The following is an 18300-nucleotide window of genomic DNA, read 5'->3' as shown; positions in this document are numbered from 1 at the left end:
CTTGGAACCATGGAAAACATGACTGTGGCCTTCATCATACCCAATTAGGGGTACATGTAATCCACAGTGATCCTGGTGTGGTGGATAAATGCCTAAGCCAGCTTTAAAGCAGGCAAGAACAATCTAGTTAAAACAGCACAGAGCCCAAATTGCGCTCAGCCACTCTAAATATTTACCATATTCTGAACAGGAGGCTGCAGGGGCATGCATAGTACTACAATTGGAGAACTTCCAGTACCTGCATTCACCACTGCAAAGCAAGGTCTGATGTGCTAAACATCCTGGTCATTCTAGCAGCATACATGTATGGAATGGGCCAAATGAAGACTGTTTATAAAAGCACCGAGTTTTTGTAGTAGGATGACTGAAAAATGTTTTTTATATGTGCACGGTATCTAATGCACACACACCATTAGACTTTCTGAAGTGGGATAAAGACTAAATTGTCTACTATTCCAGAATGTAATCTGCATTTTAATTCCCATTTTATGCAGAACTTTTAGTGCAGCACAAAACAACAACAAAAATGTATGCATCAATAATGCATTCTTGTTAATTTAATCTTGTGACTTTGTCTCATATAAGAAGGGCAAAGAAAGATAAATTTGAAAAACAAAACAGAGTAGGTCAACTCACTGCCAGAAGCAGAGGAACAAAATGGGAAAGTACTAAACAGTGAAATTTATTTATACTGTGCAGCAACAGGCTCCAGAGGACATACTGTTAACAGAAGGAGCCACTCATAGCACATGCAAAGCTTCTCTCAAATCAAACAGATACGGCTGTCACTGTGGGAAGCCAAGGAGCAGAGAGAATTAAAGAGAGAGGAAAAAACCCTCTCCACAGACTGAAAACATTTTGTAGTTAAGGGACTCGGAGTAGAACATGGGTAGTGCCTTCAGTTTCACTGTGGTTCTAGCAAAGTCATCTGGGGGAAATGTCTGCAGAAAACCACCAGGAGTGAGCTAAGCAAGTAAGAAGGGAACAAGCAATTTTCTCAGTAAAATGTGTGGAAGTTGGAAGGAACTGGTTGTCTATTCCAAGAATTTTCAGATTGCCCCCTTTTGTATGTTAAGAAAAAATGAGTAGAGGATTACCAGACCACCAAGGAGGTCTGGGGATAGTCTGGCAAAGGGAGAGCCATCCTCCAATCATTCTAGAGCTATCAGCCTCCAGAGCTCTGCTGGAAATAGTTCAGGGCAGTACAGTTCTTCGGGCTTTTAATTCATTGCCAAACCTCTGGCACATCCTCAGAAGGAGGTGATATTTATTTGGCAGCACGTTCTTTTCTAGAAAAACAACATGAAATCCTTGCATTAACACCCTCCTGTTGGCTAAAGATACATCCCTCTTCTGTATGCTCTTGCAGACTAACAGGTGACCTCTGTGTCTCAAAGGAGCATCCGAAGATGTATCTATTGCTCTGTGAGGAAAATATCCACACACATGAAGAGACTACTTCTCTCCCTTCTGGGTCACTGGACATTTTACTGTATCAGACATTATCTGAACGTTCACTCAGCAGTTGGACATGGCATAACCTAACCTGAACCTATTCTCACTAGTGACGATCTACACAATATTTCACTTTTCCCATTTGTGTCCCCTCAAAAGCAGCAGCAGAAAAGAGAAATGTATCTTTGGGACTGATCTTTTGTCTTCAGTCCAGGTCACAGATCTGCTTGCCTCCTAAAAATAAGACAAATGTATTTTTATACTCAAGTGACGACAACTCATGTGTACCTACCTCAGCTAGTCACACAGTGGCCTGCTCAGGTCCTGTTACCAACCTAACTGCATCAGCATGAGCTTTGCACCAGCTGCAGAAACCATCTTTGCAGGTAAGGAAACAGTTGGCCAAGCAGCCACAGCAGTACCAAACTCAGTGTAGGCTCTATGGACAGCAGCATCCAAAACCTGCCTCAAGTACTTCTGCAAACACAGGCATTAGCCTCTCCTTCTTAATGTTTTCAAAATGTTCAGAGATTTTGGGTTAAAGATGCTGCATCAGCACAAAAGCATTCCCAGAGCAGTAAACATACTTGGCTGGACCACTGCCTTTGTTTGAGCACAGATTTGCTTCAAGTAAATGTAGTCATTTATTGCATGTTTCACCTTCTTGTGGAACAGCTGCTGTCTGCAAGGAGCCAAATAGCAGACAGATTCTCAGTCCTCCTGAGATACCTGGCTAACAGCATGCATAGCTTTCCTCAGAGGCCAGCATGTCACTGAACAGTGGGTTTACTCTAAAATACTGAATGCTGTAGGTGTTTCTAGCTGCCTCATGAGGTATTTGTGTCAAAACCCATGTTCCTGAGGAGCCTGTGCCGTCTGAGCCATGTTTTATACCTACCCCAGGAGCATTATGTTCCTTTTAAAGCAGTTCTCTTCATATCACAAACCAGAGAATATAGAGAGAAATGACCAGCTTTTCAGGGAAGGCCTGAAGTAGGGTGGAAGCATAGGTTTTGAGAGTCCGTAACACTGCTTATCTTATGAGGAGAACATCTCTTTGGGAGCAGGGAAGGATATGAAGAAAATTATAAATAGAGGAAGATCACAAGGAAGTCAAAGGGTGCTGGACAGTCAAGACATACACAATGAACAAAATGCAAACACTGGCTGGAAAAGCACTGAGGAATTTACATTTCATTCAAAACAGTAAGCCAATAAAAATATTCTAAGGCAAAAGTAGATATGGCAGAAGCCAAAGGAATTTTTGCTGTAAGACTGTCAGAGGACTGAATGGAAAGTACAGAAAGCAGGACTGCTGCAGGCTGTAGGAATTTGGCTGCAAAAAGTCCCGTCTGAATCATCTGCTCACCACATAGGGGAGGCACTGTTAGAGGTGAGGTCTGAGGGCATGTGAAGCTGCAAAAGAGAGGGAAGTTGGAGAAACATTTGAAATAGACAATACACATTGCTCCTCCAAAATATGGAATAGATAAGGTAATGGCTGTATAATATACTTTTGGAGAAGGTAAGCCAGACTCTTACCACTTTAGATGTCTGTAGTTTGGTTACTTTCATTGTCTGCAAAAGAGCTGCTCTCAGTTTACATCAGCTTAAGCCTTGTACCCCCACTCTGCACTCAGTATTAGCCATCTTAGGTTTAACCACATAACAGCCTCGAGAAAGAGGAGAAAGTTATGCCAATCCAGACAGGAATTCCTCTGTGCTCCATCCCACTCAGAGAAGTTTTGGATACCACAAACAGATAATGGCAGATGGTGGCATACAGACACTCCTGTGCTAAACTAAAGCTCAGCAGCTGAGGGTCTCCCTATATATCTGAGAAGGTGGGCTCACACCTATTCCTCCATTTCAGCTTTCAAAAGTTCGAGGAGAAAGAGCTGGAGGTTGAAGACTGTTTGTTTGGTTTTTAAATCTTTAGCCAAACTGTTTTCTTTTATTTTAACATGCTGTATTTGCCTGGCCAGTTTAGTATAGATACAGGTTTCTTCACCTGCCCCAGCCACTGAACTATCTCAGGCAGCTTGCCCTACTCTAAAATAAAACAGAATAGAAATATCACTACCTTTTATTCAAGGCTGAACAGTAGGAGCTGCTTCCACAGGGCAAGATACATTCTCAAATAGGCAAAACATATCTGGTTCTATGTGACAAGCAGAAGCTCCCCATTGTCCCTGGGCTCTGCACCTGAGGAGTTGTTTGCCTCAGTGTAATGCAGAAAACAGTTCTTGCACCTGCATTACACTGCCTGTAAGAACACAGCCTGCTCCAGGACTCACACTACCAAGCTGAGCTCCGAGAAGTGGGGACAAAGCAGAGCACACTTAAGGAGCTGATGTGATGAGCAACAAACAGAAGTGTGATTGTGGCTAAAGGGAAACTGAGGACTCTCTATTCCTACATGTACCTATGTGTTCAAGAAAAAGCTCTTACTCCTTTTAACGGGCAGTATTCAGTGACTGACTTGAGAATCCCCCTCTCTTTAGATAAGTACATAACAAAAAGTGTTATCAGGAAGCAAGGAGTGTGAGCAGAGAGCAACCATGTGGCCAGCAACCATGGCCACTCATGTAGTCTGTACAAGTCTGGTGCACCAATAAACGTGTAAAAGTGACAACAGCTTTAGTAGGAGAAAATTGATTACCCAAAGGCAAGTAAGGTGCTCTTGCCATTGGTACACTCTACAGGCATGTGGAAGACTACCAGGGACCAAATCTTGGATCCTTTGCATCCCCATGAGTGTTGTAAACACATAACGATTGGCTGGTTTTGGGGAGGGAACACACATTTCCATATCTTTGCACAACAAAACCTTCAAAAGATTTGTTTTCATCCTTGTGTAAAGAAAGGAACATAATTTTAAATCTCAGAATTTCAAGGAACAGAACGATTGTTTACGACACATGTTTGTAAAGAAAATAGTGCAGTTACGTCAAAGTTCGTAATTTACCCTTGCAGTACAAAGGTAAAGAGCCTTCAAACTAGACTGTTGAACTAAGAGCCAATGACAGCTACATTTTAACCTTGCATTCAAAAAAAACCCAAAAATTTGACCATAACTATAAGGAGGCCTACTTGCCCCATCTACTGGCCATTGGGAAGACTGGATTTACACTGCAATTAAAAGCATTACTACCGAGGCATTCAGTCAATTCTCAGGTTATCAGTTCTAAATTTAAATACATGCAGAAGTGCTACTGAGCGTCCTAAGCACAGAAGGGCTCTAGTGAACTGGAGCCTGAGGCCAATTATTTAGCATGGCAGAAATAGAAATAACAAACAAAGAGAAATATGTATTACTTTCAAAGGAAATACTAGGGCAGTCTATTCACTAACACTGGTTTGTTAACCTTGAAAAATTAAATAAATATGCCTTCTTTTGTTCTGAAGTGGGCCAAGGTAAATTAATGCTATAGAATAGCAACCTGTGGAACCCCTGTCACAAAGCAGCCGTATATACTGCAGCTCAGTAAGGTCATCCTAAAAGGTTACCATGCCATCTTACAGATTTTTAAAATAAGCATTTGTTTAACAAATAGTTAGATAGCAAGTTAGGTTCCCTAAAGGCCTGTTGACCTTATATTTTTCTTCTCTGTATGCAGCGAATCCATCCTTCTGAAGTGGGTCTATTCCTTTGAGGAACAGGCTGATGTCTAAAGGGAAAGCATAAAGTTTGGGTTGACTTGATGAGCCCTTTTACACTAGTCTAGGAGGAAGACTTGGTGGATTTCTCTTTTTTACCACGTGCCTCACTCTCATCATGTTCTTCAAGGGCAGTATTGTAGCATCCCTCTGCTCCATGACCTCCCATGCTGATTGCAGGTTCAATCAGATGTACCTAGAGAAATGCTGCAGCCAAGGGAAAGACCATCAGATCCCCTGGCAGCAAGCTTCCCACCAGGTAACCCAATATACCTGCAAGCTGACTCACCATGAGATCTTACACACAGCCAGCCTCTCTCCACATGACCCCAGCAAGCAGCAGCACGTGCCAGTCTGCTTAGGCAGATATTCAGCATGCAACTGTATTTCCTGCATGGCACACAGGCCTCCTGCTCAAAGGACTTCTGAGTCTTGTAGATTCTAAGCAGAAACAGGACTATCAGTATATCTATCTAGGCCCAGGCATGAAAGCTCAGAAAGGAGTTATTGTCACAGCAGAACAGAGAATGATGAACCATCTTCTTCAGCAAGCAGAGCTCAACATTGTCTTCAAGAAATACAGGTGCAACCCCCTGTTTTGAGGAGCTATGACCCTAGTTACCCAGGAAACTCTAAGAATAAACTGGCCACAGCAGGGAATAGACTGTAAAAGAGGAGAAGGAATAGCATCCCATCCCCACTGAGGCTCCTTCAACTCAGGGGATAAATCAGAGAAGCAATTATGGTTGCATTTAAATATATAATATAAATATATAATTTCTATAGCAGACAAGGAAAGAAATCATTGGCACTAGATCTAGACCTGCTGGTAAACCAAATGATAGGTTGTACACGAAATTTCATAAAGTACATGCACATGTATCATCACAAAAGGTTTGCTTAGCCCCATTCCAGACATATATTTCAGGATGAGTTTTGCCCTAAGGAGATGTCAAATGTTTCAGAAATCACTCACGTCCAAACTCTATAACAAAAAAACAAACAAACAATCAAAAATGCACAACAGTGCCTTGGTGCAAATGCTTGCACAACCTCACAATTACAGTGTAAGGCTGGGATCCAGCATTTCTAGATTACATTCCTGGAGGTCACAAAAAGGGCCAAGAGATTTTTCAGCTGAGGCATGTAATTTCTAGCATCCCAGTTATCTAGGGACTGAGGTAAAAGAAATAGTCAGTGTCCAGAAGTATCTGCAAGGAAAACCCACTGAAGACAGGTCCTGAGAGCTGAGTTCTCTGAGCATCCCACGCCTGCTGAGAGTTCCTCACAGGCACACAGCCACTTGGCATACGTGCACTATACATCAGAGGAAGCAAAGAGCTGACAGCTAAGGTGTCACTTGGGACAGTGCACAGAGATGAGTACAGACAGTGCCCAGAACTGCCTGCAGTGAAAGTTGATTTCCCCAAGAGCAGATGTTTTGGGAGTCCTGTATCAAAGTTCACCTCAAAAATTCCTCATCTGCAAGGGACAAGTAGCACCACCTAAGAGTACTTCAATTCTTCAGCCTATAAAACACTGAGTAGTATCAGAAAGGCCACTACTTACACCTGAGGGAACAGGTGCCAACTCTGCCTGGGCTTGTGAATTTATGCACAACTCTCTGTGCATGAAGACCCACCCAGAGAAATATAACTCCCAATAGCTCAGGATTCCTCTCTCCTGAGAGGATGAACAACATTTAGCTCCCTGAGCTTCAATCCTGTTGTGCTGGGAGGACCCCCTGAGAGCAGCTGGTCCTGTGGAAGCTGCTAGAAAAGGAGTCATAGCAGGCAGCTGTCAAAGAGGCAACTCTGCTGAAGAAAGACACTGAAAGGATGCCGGCCCATTTTTAATGGCCACAGAGTAGTACTGCTCTCAAAAACAACCTCCACAGACAAGAGGCAGACTTCATTAATTCTCTAGTCCCTCATGGCAGACACCTTTGACAGACCAAGTTCTGGCTTATTAGGCTGGGAAAACCCACCCTGTTCCCTATGCAAAACCAGATTTAGACAACTGACTTGCATCATGGGCCCAAAGCTTATTTTGTCAATCCAATCTGATAAATAATTCTAAAACTGGCAAAAGCAAATGTTTGGCAAGTGTTTTGAATATAAACTAGGCTCTAAATGAAAGCTCCAATGATGACTGCACATAAACCATTTATTCTTTCTTTCACTGTTGCCATCACTGTACATGAGGCAATCCTTATCCCACAACTTCTCATCTCTGCCCCATTTTCAGTGTTCAGAAACAATCCTCAATTCTTATTTACATTGCACTTGACAGATTGAGGACCCTCTTTTTTTCTTTTTGCAAAGTAAGGTGAATGAAACATACTTATTCCTCATTGTGAATAACTGCATAATTAATTATGTTAGTTATATACAGTACATTTGAGAGGGAAAAGCCGCACGGTTCTCTAAAAGTATTTTCTTGGTTACTTAACAGAACTGAATATAATTTTAACTTTTCCCTGGGAAGAAAGTCTACATTCTTCAGCTGTGAACTTAGGTTTCTGCTCTGTTTTGGGGGTTTTGTTTCAATTTTTTTGTTTAGTAATAAAAATAATGCAAAAGAAGAATACAAAGGCAGGGTTCTCTAGAGACTGAACCGCATATTTTATATCAAAAGAAAATCTGTTTCACTGGAAAATAAGCAGTCTAGAAAATGCCAAATGAGCAGTTTCACTCTACATCTAGACACTTGGGAGCAGGCAATTATCAAGCTGACTAGACCCTGTTTTGGGGGTTCTTCTGGAAAGCAGGGGTAACTATATCTTTAGCAGCAGACATACTAAAATTCAAGACAAAAGAAACATGCAAAGCAACTAGTGTATTACTTCTTGCTACTACCACAAGCATTAAAAATATTCCTAAACATGTCACTCACTCACCAAGAAACAAACATCAGAAGGAACTGGAAATCACTGCTTTGCCACCACTCAGCTCTGACACTGTTGCTTTCCACCTCCTTGCAGAAGTCAGGCAGCACCTGTCCAAGCACCACCTGCATCAGGCCACACTGTAATGTCCCACAGGCACAGCCAGCCCACTTTGACATAAAACTAGGCACAAGTGCTGGAATCAGCCCAGGGGCTGAGTACCAGCTGGCACATCTGAAATGATTTCCAGCCCAACGGAAATGAGAAAGGAGTGTTTGGAAAGACCTTGTGTGTCGTAGAGACTTTCCAAATGCTAGTAGTCCTCCTTTAGAGAACTAGAAATACTGACTAGTCTGAAGAGCAATATGGTGTGGACTGTTTGAGGTGTACTGGAGGCATGATTCTCTTCTTGTGGACTGGGCTGGGATGAGCAGCCCCCATTCCTTCGCTGGTGAGTTTGCACAAACATGACTGTGGCTCTTGCTTTGCTGGGTGGAAGAGATGTGACTACCATTCATGCCCCACTGCATGGCTGCCTTCCCACTGCCAAAGCCCTTCTGTCAGTGAGGCTTCAAAAGAGAGTATGGCTGACCAGTTCACCCAGAAATAGCTCCTCACCTCTCCTCTTCAAATACCTCTTTGAAAGCCTGTTCCATCCATACTTTCACTAGGAGCCCATTCCTTCATCTGTGGTGGGAAAAGCAAATAGAGCTCTCTAGATTTTCTTTACTTTCAATGAGCATGTTCATTGAACAGGCCCTGCTCAGGTAAAGACTGAGACTTCACCAGGACCTTCCACTTCCTTAAAAATACTGCAGGCTGAAGAGAGCCTCCTGGCAAGACAGAAGGAATCCAGTCACTGGAGTGCAGATCCCAGTGTTGGTGCCTCAAGAGAGAATAGAGACTTACTCTAGCACTCATTTATTATGTCATCTAAGTAATGCACAGAAAAGGGACAAAGGTGAATCCTTGAACCACTGTAAAGATGTTTTTTCTCCAGGGCAGGCATGTTAAGTCCAGTCAATACCATAGTCCCTGGTATATTCTAACAGTTTTGCACCAACACACATGATGATAGTTCCACCTACACTTCAGACAAGTAGGTACTGATTCTGCAGGCTCCCAGAGATGATGATCTAATGTACTGACTTACCTAAGCTTGAGGAACTAGCTACAAGACAGCACATAATCCTGAGATACCTTCACACCAAATAATCCTTAGCATCTTGATCTGACTCAGTTATCCCTGCTTTGAGCAGGGAATGGGATTCAGACATTCCTAGACTGCGCCTGAGCCAGCCAGGTGTGGGTTGCTGAGAACTCCCCCTACAGGAATTTCTGAAGCAAAAGGAACACCTCCCTGCCCCACCCTGACTGGTGTTGCTGATACTCACCCTTCTGAATTATGGAAAGAAGCTGATAGGAGGCACCTTTCTCTACGACCTGGGGCCTGAAAGACACTTTTCAGCATGAGAACATCACAGAACAAATGATTCTGTGATGTTTGGCCTCTTAAGGTAGCTAGAGCTAAGGACAGCTATACAATTCCTCCTCAGATGCTCTTCTTATTTGTCTTTGTCTTGCCTAAGAAATTTCTTTAGTAAGGTTTACTTCCAATCTGCTGGGGAGGAAACAGAAAAGAGGTCAAAAGGTATCCCAAATTGCTCTGCCAGCTGCAGAGCCTACAAAGGCTATATATGCCAATGGATTTATGTCCTATTTTCCTCATGCTCCCACTTAACGGAATGCTGTCTCCTCTTCATATCCACCACTCCACTTCCAAGTGTTCCTCCAGGGCTACAGGAGGAACACTCTACCCAGCAGTATCTCAAGTTCTTTCTCATCTCCTTTCACTGTGCCCCAATCTCCTCTACTTAGCACCAGGAACTCTTAGAAGGCTTACAGTTGCTTTTTTGGCATGCCAAGGGCAGAAAGGAGGATCCATTGTTACAGAAAATAAGGGAAATAGCAACTCAAAATATTGAAAATTGCTAAGTCTCAAAAAATTGCTGAGACAGCTAGGCCACCAAAAAAAGCTGACCAATTTTCTGCTTTTTTTGTACATCTATACAAAACATTCACATTGGGTTGAATTTCAACTTACTCATATTTGCAGTTCTTCCAAAAAATATTAGTATTTTGAAAAACAGATGAGTTTTCTGTTTGCCTCTCAAAATATAATATTTCCATTCTCAGGACATAGTATTCCAGCAGTATGAAGACCTGGGAAATTTCATTGTTATTTTCTTTTGGAAATAATTCTTCAATTTTAAATTTCTGGAACCAAAATATCTGATTCTCACACAAATTCAGACCAATTTTTCCTAACCTTGAAGAAAACTTCTCAAACAAGAAAAAAAAATGTTATCTAGAGCATCAAAAAAACCCACACTCCTTCTGGTACTTACCTTCAATGGCAAAGAAGGGGAGTACTACTTATGGCTATTTTACAGATGGAACTGAAGCTCAAAGGCTAAATTACTTACCTGCTGCCAGACAAAAGCGTGGTGGAATATGGAACTGACTACAAGTCTGATTTTCCAAGCCAGTGTCTTAAACACTGCACCACTTTTCCTGCAAGGCCCACACAGTCTGCACGATGGAGAACGAGACCTCGGATCACAGCTCGACCTAAGCTTTGACCTGAACTTTGTGTTTTGCTCTCACCTGTTGCAAACTGTCCACATAGAAACAGTGTATATTCCACAGCACTTTCTCAGAAGCTGGAGAATAATTTCCTTCCACTAGCAAACATACTTTTTGGGTTGTGTGGCACAACAGCAAAAGCCAATACAGTTTTTCATTACTTTTTCATTGATAACATGCTGCATCTGCATGTTAACATGAAGGTCAGTAGGAATGTACACAATACAAAGAAAATGAGTAGTTAATTATTGCTAGACTGCAAGAAGGGGAAACACATGCTTTAATTCGGTTTAGAAAAGAGCAAAACATGAGAACTGCTTCTTCTAGGCTGGTTTTTCATTGGAAGGAATACATAGAGTAAAATTCATGGTAACTGAGGCTATTTAATGTGTTTTGAGTATCACAGATAAAAAATTCCCTCTCATCATTTGGAGTAATCTCAGTTTGGAATAATTACAATATTTAGCAAGAAAAATCCCACTTGCTTTTTTTCAAAATCCCATGGGAATTTTATTGCTGAATATTATATTCATTTATTGAGATTGTTCCTTCTCCCACATGTGTATAATCTGGCTATTTGCCCATATATTTTGCCATATTTACTCCTTCTCAAGTGTTTGTACTTGAGGGTTTCATTGCACTTTCATCAACAATCTGCAGTACTTCAAAACCAAGCTGTATTTAGACCAAAATGCTAGATTTGCTCTTTATGGAACAAGTTTTAATAATTTCAAAACATCAGCAAAGAACAGGCCAAAACCTAGTACAAGAAGTTTCTGTCGAGATGTCTAACCACTGTTTAAAACTTTCCTTCCGTCCTTCAAGGGCTGAAGGTGTATTTGCTGTTCACCATCCAGCTATAATAAACAAGCAAAATATATTAATATAACAGGGTAGAGAGAATTGTTTTAAAAATATTCTAAGAAGGCATTTTTACCAAAAAAATCAGAACAACTTAACTAAAACTAGCAAAATTTTTAATTGCTCTGCAGAATGCAGGCCTAGTCCCTCCCAATCACCAAATTAATAGTAGTCAGAGGTTATGAAAATAGTGAAGAACTCTTACTTCCAGGCAAGAGTCCTGGAGAGCAGAGTTCACTATACTGAACTTCACCTGTCACTGGGTACTATGTCAAGCATCCATGAGCAGAACAAAGCATTGTCTCAAAGCCAGCTGCAGGACTAGGTCCTCACACATGGGAATCGGGCAGGTCTCCAGGCAACTGGCACATGCCAGAGCAATCAGAAAATTTCTGTGTAAACTCTGGATAATTATTGCAGTACATACCTTGTTGACTTTACAGTTTTATCCAGACAGAACAAAAATTTGTAAAAGACATCCACTATCCTAAAGCTTTAAAGCCATGGTCCATCAGCCCACTTTATTAGGTGGAACATGAGTGGGAAATGGTGCTCATTAATACCAATGTACACTGTTTTTAGAGTTTAGATTCACTCAGTAGTACTCAACTGATATAAAGTTCTGTACAAACGCAATTACAAAACTTACCGAGCTTTTCTGCACCGGAAGGAATTCATGATCACGACCACAAACATGTATAGCTCTATAAAAGCTCAAAAATTGAGTTCAGGTACTCAAATGTTTTGCAACATTTAGGTAATATGAAGGTAAAAGGCTCAGCACCTGCCACCAGCAGCCACTGTTCAGAAGGCATCTATTATTTTTCTAGGCAAGATCCAGACTCAGCAAATTGCTCAACTTCACAAAGTAAAGGAGTAGCAGAGATTCTCTTCTCTCTTAACCTCAAACTAAGTAATTTCACATTCTCTGATGGTTCCACACTACCATGATACATGATTTTTAAGCATTTGTGTCACCAAGTGACAGCAGCTTCATAATGGAAAAATTCCCATATTCTCTGAAAAATCTCTGGTCTGCAGCTTGTCAGTTACAGACGGGAATTTCAGCAATGTTTTATTTTCACTGAGGAGGTATTTTAGATAAAAAAACTTCGCTGAATTGGTCTGATGCATGAATGTTTTGTTAAAGAAAACAAAAAACCAAGGCTCCCTCATTTCTGCAGTTTCACTGAAGAAAGGTTTTAATTATAAAAACCTCTTTTTCAGCTCCATTCTTTTCACAGCAAACACAGAATTAGCTTTTTGACAATGTTGCTCTGTTCTATGTAAAGAAACTTCAGACTGAAAGAGGGTGGGTTTAGATGAGATATGAGGAAGTTCTTCACTGTGAGGATGATGAGGTATTGGCACAGGTAGCTCCGAGAAGCTGTGGATGCCTGGAAGTGTTCTAAGCCAAGCTGGATGGGGCCTTGAGCAGACTGCTCTATTGGAAGGTGTCCTAACTCACGGCAGCAGGGTTGGAACTGATACCTTAAGTTTTATCTTTCGTATTTTCCAGATTCTGTACTGCTTTAGTATAATTCTGAAGTTCATATAAAGTGTTAGCAAGTTTTCTTTACAGTTTAGTTAGACAAAACAATCCTTTTCCAGCCTGAGATCCAAGGACACCATTGAGGCTTCAGGCCCAAGAAGTGTAAACAATGGCAAATTGAAGAAAGCAATTTGGGAGGATGGGACTTCATAACCTGAAACTGTAATTGGACAATTAACCCCAATATGTAAATGGACCAAAACTTTTAAGTGTGAAAACTTGGGATCAGGCACTCTTCTTGGGTGTAGCCTTGGCCAGGCTCTTGCACTGCCCAAGGTGTATCCTTTGAAGGCCTTTTAATAAATACCTACTTTATTCCTTTTACATGTCTAGCCTCTGTTCTAGGTAGCCTCTCAAGGCATCAGAACTAGATGAGCTTTAAGGTGCCTTCCAACCCAAACTAATCTATGATCCCTACACTGAGTGGGTACACTCACTCTGGCTCCAATCATCATGCAAAATGACCTGAGAACTCAAAGGAATCACATACGGCCACATTCTCCCAACAATCAGACAGAAAATGCTTAGAGAAAATTCTAATGCTTAGAGTGATAATAGAAGTCTAAATAAAAATTAACTAGTAGGAGGATAGGCATGTCTGAGTGGGAGAGTGATGACAAAGTCAGGTAGAAATAAAATAGCAAGTAACAGAATGGCAGTTTGGAAAGTAACACTGTAAACATGGAGTCTTTCATCTGTTTTCCCAATAGAAGTATGTGATGCCCAAAAAGATGACAAACATCTGCTAATGTTAGGAATAACACTCTGCCCATACATTTTTCAAAGTATACAGCATCCTGCAATGATCTTTAGAATGTTGTGTGTTCTAAATCTATTCACTTAACTACAATAATTTTCTCCAAGTTGAGTCTGTTTTGCCTGCAAAAGAAACTGGTAAGAAATCTCCTTGTGTTTATCCAGACCCACAAGCTCTGTCACTCTATTTACTCTCCTTGTCCAGTGGAGGAGCAGGAGGAAGAATGGCCAGGGGGACATCTGGCAGGCAGCCAAGGTACCTTCCACACAAACTTGCAAAACAATGAAAAAAAGCATAAAGTGGTTTAAATTTTTTAATGTACAAATTTACACTCACCATGTTGTAACTTTCACACTAGGGAGGAAATTGCAGCAGTCTGCATGATTTATTATCCATAATTTACAAGTGTACAGATTAGAAGAAAATCCTTTCCCCTTTTCTCAAGGAAATAAATATTTCATTTCTATACTCAGCAATCATCCAGCTTTCTAACAGCCTGTGAGCTGTGCAACAGCATTCTCTCTCAAAACCAGCATGTTTTTATCTCTTGGGATTCCAACCAGTAGCCTTTGTTGCTCCTCAAGTGCCCACACAGCATATTCAGAATTCTGCTCCAGTTACACCTAAAAACACACTTCAGTGAAAGAAGCAGCAGCTGAAGACATCCATCTTCAGTTTTGCAATACATCCAGCTGCCAGTTACTTTCTTCCAAATGGATCCGACCACACTTTTAACCCTACAAATCAAAATCAGAATACCAGCTGTTGATAATTTAGACTGTTGGAGAGAAAAAAAAACCCAAAAAAACAGGTCTGCTACTCCAGCTTTGTGTATTATAAACAATGAAAGAAGCCAACAATTTCTGCCTGAATTTGCAACTCTGCTTAAACTTGGAAAAATATACAGAAAGACAACCTCATCTTGATCTTAAAACTTCAGATATTGGAAAAATCTATCACATTCATAGGTAAGGTGTTCTAATATTGTTGTATCAATCATTTAGAATTGTACCTTGCGCTTACATTTGTCCAGGTTTCCTTTTTTTGTAACTTATCAGCAGCTAAATTCAGACTAAAAGGAGAACTTACACTAAGAAGAACTGGTCATTAAGTACCTACATCTTGGCTAAATGAGCCAGTCCAGTGCTCTCAAACGTTTAGCAAAAAAGATTTAGAAAGCCCTCTATTTCACAATACCCTTCCTACTTCTCTTCAGCATTTCCTCCACTTCCCTGGAAAGCAAGTCCTGCACTAATGATCTAACCACTGCATGTAATACGGTCATGGCTTTAATCCTATTTGATTTTCACCTGCCTTTTTGTTTTGTTTTGTTTTTTATTTTTCAAAAACAAAAATACACTACCCTTTAACATATTCAGATATTACATGTTTCATCAAGACAGGCATTCTTACATCTTTAATCAAGAAATTCCAGACTTGTGTAGCCACTCCATTTAACATTATAAAAAAATGAACTATCAAGGATAGTCTGCTATACTAGAGTTTTACTTCCCTCATATGCTTTTCTAAGCCTCCCACTGTCAACAGCAAGGATCCAAAAGCTATTAGCACTGCATTCCAAATTTTCCTTCACCTGTAGTGGATTTCTGCACGGCCCATCCATCCATGAGGCCAGAAGGCACTGCCAAAGTGTTGATGAACTGTGTTTCAGCAGAGTTGGGTATTCCACAAAACTAGGGTGCAACATTGTTCTTTACAGCTACAGCTCAGCCTATCCATGGTTCTTGCTTGCTCTGAGCTGATTCAGAAGTGGAAACTGGCCTCTATTTAATAAAGCATGTAGACAACAGAAACTCTGCAACTTATTTGGCCAGTTAAGTCACTTTCAGATAAGTTTAATTAAAACTGTAATTTTTCAGTGAGGAATTAGCCTGAAAAAATAATTTAATGGCAAGATTATTAAATACGTTTTCACTGAATATATTCTTCACTGTATTATTTAAATCCATATAAATACTGAGGCCTTACTTCAAAAGGGTCTTTAAAACAATCAATGCAAACACGTAAATCAAGTGTACCTGCAGGCTGAATATCCTCTTGAACAATACCAGCTCGGTTTATTGACTGTTCTTTCTCTGGAAAACAGAACAGAAAGGACACTACTAAAAAAAATAAAATACCAGATATCCTGATTGCACCCAATAAAATAATCTTGAAAATTTTATTAATTTGAAATGCTACACAGCCCTGTACAACCTGATCTTGAATGTTTCCAGGGATGGGACACTCACCACTCTTTTAGGCAATCTGTTCTAGTGGTTCACCATCACCATCAAAAAAACCAAATGTATTCCTTCTATCTACTCTGAATTTACTCTGTTTAGTTTAAAACCATTACCTCTAGTCCTATTGCAACAGGGACTACTAAAAAGCCTGCCCAGCTTTCTCACAAGCTCTCTTCAAGTGTTCTACAAGGTTCTTCTGAGGCCTTCTCTTTTCCAGGCTTTAGAACCCCAACTCTCTCAGCCCTTCTGAAGCCTTCTCTTCTCCAGGCTGAAGAACCCCAACTCTCTCAGCCTTTCTGCACAGGAGAGGTGCTCCATCTCTCTGATCTCAATTTCTTCAATTGCGTCTCAATCCTCTAAGGAGCAGCTGAAACATGTTCTTAATCACGTGCTGGCCAATAACTTAAAGTAAGAGCAACGGCGAGCTGTATTTTGGTTTTCCTGTATCTCCTAGGTACCTGCCTCGGGAGTCACCGAGCGGCAGCCCCAGCATTCCCTCAAGCCCGGGCACACACCGGGCCATGGCCCAGCCAGCTCCCCCCGCGCACGGACTCACTGTACTCCTCCGGCAGCAGCAGCGGCCGGAAATAAATGGGGTAGAAGGCGGCTCCCACCACGGCCACGAAGGCGCCGAAGATGCCGAGGGTGCGGGCCAGCGCGGCCATGGCCCGGCGGAGGCGGAGCGGGGCCCGCGCGGGGCCTTCCGGGGCAGCGGCGCGGGTCCGCCCGGCCCGCCCGAGCGCGCCCCCGCGCGGCCGGCGGGGCGCAGTGCGGCTCGGGGCCGGCGCCGCCGCGCTGTCAGCCCGGCCCGGGCAGCCCGGGATGATGCGCCCCGGTCCCGCCGCCCCGCCCTAACGCGCCGTGCCCGACAGCGGAGCTGTCCCGGCCCGGGACTGCGCCGGTGGCGCAGCGCCGAGAAGGGAGGGCGGGACCGCCGCGGAGCCGCAAAGGGAGCGAGCGGGCGCGGCCCTACGCGGGGATCCCTGCCGGGCGCGCCGCTGCCGGGACGCCGCCCGGCGCCTGCTGTACGGGGCTGCGAGGAGCCGCGCAGCACGGCCGGGGCTCGGCGTCTTCTGCCCCGGCTCCTCCGCACCTGCGGCGGCGGAGCGGGGCCCTGCCCTGCCCTGCCCTGCCCGGCGGCGGCCCCTCCTCCAGGAAGCCGGATCTGCCGCATCCTTGTCGCCGTCCCTGCCGCGCCGGGCACCGCCGCAGCGGCAGCATGCGGCCCCCGGCCGGGCCCCGCCGCCCGCCGCCGCTGCTCCTCGTCCTCCTCACGGTGAGTGCCGCCGGCCCCGCACCTGCCCCGCGTCCCGACCCGCCCCGGGCGTCCGGCAGGGGCCGGGCCGAGCGGGCCGCGGGTCGCAGCCCGGGGCGGAGGGGGCCGGGGCCGGGGTCCGACGGGGCTCGGCCGGGGCCGCCTCTCGGAGCCGGCCCCCGGCTGTCCGGCCCGGCTCTGCGCCCTCCCAGCCCCCGCGGTGACCGGGGCCTCTCTTACTGAGATGGGGACGCCGAGTCGTCACATCCTAGCGTTGAGATTTCTGCCCTGGGTGACGATGAACTTCTAGAGTGGAAAAAATGGAGAGGCCTTTGACATCTGCTTACAAATGCCCGACTGAACATACTGCTGCACTGGCTTATGGAAAGAACCGTGGTTTAGGGCCAGTTACTAAACTACTTTTTCATCTTTTTTTTTGCTAAGCATAAGCTCTGGTCAAAATCTTTGTGTGCCTGTACCATGTTGGTGCTGATGGAGAGCAGCAGATCAGCACCCTTTTTTGTCATGTCTTCTTTTCACACATCGTAAAATGTAGCATGACCTGTTGGTCATCTGCAGGTGAAGAACTGCAGTTATCCTCAGGGTTTGTGCAAACAGGTGCAGGTTCCATAAAGTTATGTGGAATTTCTGCAAGGCTGAACTCATGGAGGGTCCTGTTGACATCTCTAGTAAATGAAAGAATACTTGCTCAATCATTTCTGTATTATTGCACTACTGAAAATGTTAAGTTTCCTAATGCTTGCAGTGTTTGCCTCCCACTTATCCCAAGATCTGATGGCATGACTTGGGCTAATGAATTAAGATTCAGCAGAATTTAAGAAAAGAAAACAAAAAAATTTTATAGCTTTAATGGCTAAGTTGCCCCACACACAAAGCCTTTATGTCTGCCTTGTTGAACTTTGCCTAGTTCATGATAATATTTTGGATCAGCATAGCTGGCCTCTTTAGTGTGCTGGAAAA

General features: G+C 43.2%; 2 protein-coding genes across 2 annotated transcripts in view; one reads left to right on the top strand and one right to left on the bottom strand.

Moving 5' to 3' along the window:
* Positions 1–14117: 14117 nt before the first annotated feature.
* SMIM20 (small integral membrane protein 20) lies at positions 14118–16754 on the bottom strand. Its single transcript, XM_002191206.6, has 3 exons — positions 16621–16754; positions 15858–15914; positions 14118–14555 (listed from the first exon to the last, which is right to left on the bottom strand). Exons 1-3 carry the CDS (start codon positions 16727–16729, stop codon positions 14518–14520), a joined length of 204 nt encoding a protein of 67 aa, XP_002191242.2. The 5' UTR covers positions 16730–16754; the 3' UTR covers positions 14118–14517.
* Positions 16755–17206: 452 nt separating this feature from the next.
* Positions 17207–18300, top strand: part of SEL1L3 (SEL1L family member 3) — a 33438-nt gene continuing 32344 nt past the window's right edge. The window contains 1 exon segment of the mRNA XM_041715683.2: positions 17207–17340. Coding sequence (XP_041571617.2) covers positions 17284–17340 — 57 coding nt within the window. The 5' untranslated portion in view covers positions 17207–17283.

Source organism: Taeniopygia guttata, chromosome 4 (assembly GCF_048771995.1).
Source record: "Taeniopygia guttata chromosome 4, bTaeGut7.mat, whole genome shotgun sequence".
Classification (NCBI taxonomy): domain Eukaryota; kingdom Metazoa; phylum Chordata; class Aves; order Passeriformes; family Estrildidae; genus Taeniopygia; species Taeniopygia guttata.
The sequence above is the reverse complement of the archived record's forward strand: the minus strand, read 5'-3'. Positions and strand labels throughout refer to the sequence as shown.